General features: G+C 61.0%; 1 protein-coding gene across 1 annotated transcript in view; it reads right to left on the bottom strand.

Moving 5' to 3' along the window:
* Positions 1-3,000, bottom strand: part of PNPLA6 (patatin like phospholipase domain containing 6) — a gene marked incomplete at both ends in the record, with an annotated part of 25,577 nt that overhangs the window by 19,269 nt on the left and 3,308 nt on the right. The window contains one exon of the mRNA XM_014961985.1: positions 720-800. Within this exon, the coding sequence (XP_014817471.1) occupies positions 720-800 (81 nt within the window). The remainder of the gene's footprint in view (positions 1-719; positions 801-3,000) is intronic.

Below are 3,000 nucleotides of genomic sequence, written 5' to 3'. Positions count from 1 at the left end.
TAGAAGGGTTTGGGGAGAGCCACAACCAGGCTCTGGGGGTGTGGGGATGGGATGGCCATGATCACGTTGAGGGGGCTTGGGGACAACCACAACTGTCCTAGAAGAGTTTGGGGACAGCCACAACCAGGCTCTGGGAGTTTGGGGACGGCCATGATCACGTTGAGGGGGCTTGGGGACAACCACAACTGTCCTGGTGGGGGTTGGGGACAACCACAACCAGGCTTGGGGGGTCTTGGGGGACAACCAGAATCAAGGCCTGGGGGTTTGGGGATGGCCATGATCACATTGAGGGGGCTTGGGGACAGCCACAACTGTCCTAGGAGGGCTTGGGGACAACCACAACTGTCCTAGAAGAGTTTGGGGACAGCCACAACCAGGCTCTGGGAGTTTGGGGACGGCCATGATCACGTTGAGGGGGCTTGGGGACAACCACAACTGTCCTGGTGGGAGTTGGGGACAACCACAACCAGGCTTAGGGGGTCTTGGGGGACAACCAGGATCAAGGCCTGGGGGTTTGGGGATGGCCATGGTCACATTGAGGGGGCTTGGGGACAACCACAACTGTCCTGAGAGGGCTTGGGGACAACCACAACCAGGCTTAGGTGGCTCAGGGACACCCAGGATCAAGCTCTGGAGGCTTGGGGACAGCTACAACTGTCCTGAGAGGGCTTGGGGACATTGGGGACGAGTTGGGGGGGACACTTGGGGACAGTCGGTACCGTGATGACGTCCAGGATGCTGAGCAGACTGTGCACGCTGTCCCCGGGGAACACCTCCTTCATCACCGTCTCCTTCCCGTCCTGCCAACCACAAACCCCCTCTTGGTTCTTCGGACAACCACAACTGTCCTGGTGGGAGTTGGGGACAACCACAACCAGGCTTAGGGAGCTTGGGGACAGTTCATAACTGTCCTGAGAGGGCTTGGGGACAACCACAACCAGGCTTAGGGGGTCTTGGGGGACAACCAGGATCAAGGCCTGGGGGTTTGGGGATGGCCATGATCACACTGAGGGGGCTTGGGGACAGCCACAACTGTCCTAGGAGGGCTTGGGGACAACCACAACTGTCCTAGAAGAGTTTGGGGACAACCACAACTGTCCTAGAAGAGTTTGGGGACAGCCACAACCAGGCTCTGGCAGGTGACAAAGAGCCCACCAGGAGCTGGTCTGGTCCCTCTGGAGCCACCTCCAGTGGCCACGGAGACGGGGATGAGGAGACACGGCTGGAAAACCACGAGCTCGTAAAGATCCAGGAACAAGAGGAAAGTGGCTCCACCGTGGATCCTGACCCCCCCAGGAGCAGGTCCTCACCCCCAGGACCGATCCTGACCCCCCCAGGATGGATCCTGACCCCCCCAGGACCCGATCCTGATCCTGGGGACTGATCCTGACCCCCGGAGATAGATTCTGACCCCCCTGAGGCCTGATCCTGTGCCCCCCCAGGACAGGGTCCTCAACTCCAGGATGGATCCTGACCCCAAAGGATAAATCCAGATCCTGGGACCTGATCCTGAGCCACCTGGGACCTGATCCTGACCCTTTGGGGCCTGATCCTGACCCCCAAGGATGGATCCTGACCCTGGGACCTGATCCTGAGCCCCCCCCCAGGAGAGGTTCCTCACCTCCAGGATGGATCCTGATCCCCAAGGATGGATTTAGACCCTGGGGCCTGATCCTGAGCCCCCTGGGACCTGATCCTGACCCCCAGAGATAGATCCTGACCCTGGGGCCAGATCCTGAGCTCCCTCCAATACAGGGTCCTCACCTCCAGGATGTATCCTGACCCCCAAGGATGGATCTAGACCCTGGGACCTGATCCTGACCCTGGGACCTGATCCTGAACCCCCCAGGACCCGCTCCTGACCCTTTGGGGCCTGATCCTGACCCCCAAGGATGGATCTAGACCCTGGGACCTGATCCTGACCCTGGGACCTGATCCTGAACCCCCCAGGACCCGCTCCTGACCCTTTGGGGCCTGATCCTGACCCCCAAGGATGGATCTAGACCCTGGGACCTGATCCTGACCCTGGGACCTGATCCTGAACCCCCCAGGACCCGCTCCTGACCCTTTGGGGCCTGATCCTGACCCCCAAGGATGGATCTAGACCCTGGGACCTGATCCTGACCCTGGGACCTGATCCTGAACCCCCCAGGACCCGCTCCTGACCCTTTGGGGCCTGATCCTGACCCCCAAGGATGGATCTAGACCCTGGGACCTGATCCTGACCCTGGGACCTGATCCTGAACCCCCCAGGACCCGCTCCTGACCCTTTGGGGCCTGATCCTGACCCCCAAGGATGGATCTAGACCCTGGGACCTGATCCTGACCCTGGGACCTGATCCTGAACCCCCCAGGACCCGCTCCTGACCCTTTGGGGCCTGATCCTGACCCCCAAGGATGGATCCTGACCCTGGGACCTGATCCTGAGCCCCCCCCCAGGAGAGGTTCCTCACCTCCAGGATGGATCCTGATCCCCAAGGATGGATTTAGACCCTGGGGCCTGATCCTGAGCCCCCTGGGACCTGATCCTGACCCCCAGAGATAGATCCTGACCCTGGGGCCAGATCCTGAGCTCCCTCCAATACAGGGTCCTCACCTCCAGGATGTATCCTGACCCCCAAGGATGGATCTAGACCCTGGGACCTGATCCTGACCCTGGGACCTGATCCTGAACCCCCCAGGACCCGCTCCTGACCCTTTGGGGCCTGATCCTGACCCCCAAGGATGGATCCTGACCCTGGGACCTGATCCTGAGCCCCCCCCCAGGAGAGGTTCCTCACCTCCAGGATGGATCCTGATCCCCAAGGATGGATTTAGACCCTGGGGCCTGATCCTGAGCCCCCTGGGACCTGATCCTGACCCCCAGAGATAGATCCTGACCCTGGGGCCAGATCCTGAGCTCCCTCCAATACAGGGTCCTCACCTCCAGGATGTATCCTGACCCCCAAGGATGGATCTAGACCCTGGGACCTGATCCTGACCCTCCGACCTGCTCCTGCT

The sequence above is a fragment of the Calidris pugnax genome, unplaced genomic scaffold (genome assembly GCF_001431845.1).
Source record: "Calidris pugnax isolate Ruff unplaced genomic scaffold, ASM143184v1 scaffold1065, whole genome shotgun sequence".
In the NCBI taxonomy this organism is placed as follows: domain Eukaryota; kingdom Metazoa; phylum Chordata; class Aves; order Charadriiformes; family Scolopacidae; genus Calidris; species Calidris pugnax.
The sequence above is the reverse complement of the archived record's forward strand: the minus strand, read 5'-3'. Positions and strand labels throughout refer to the sequence as shown.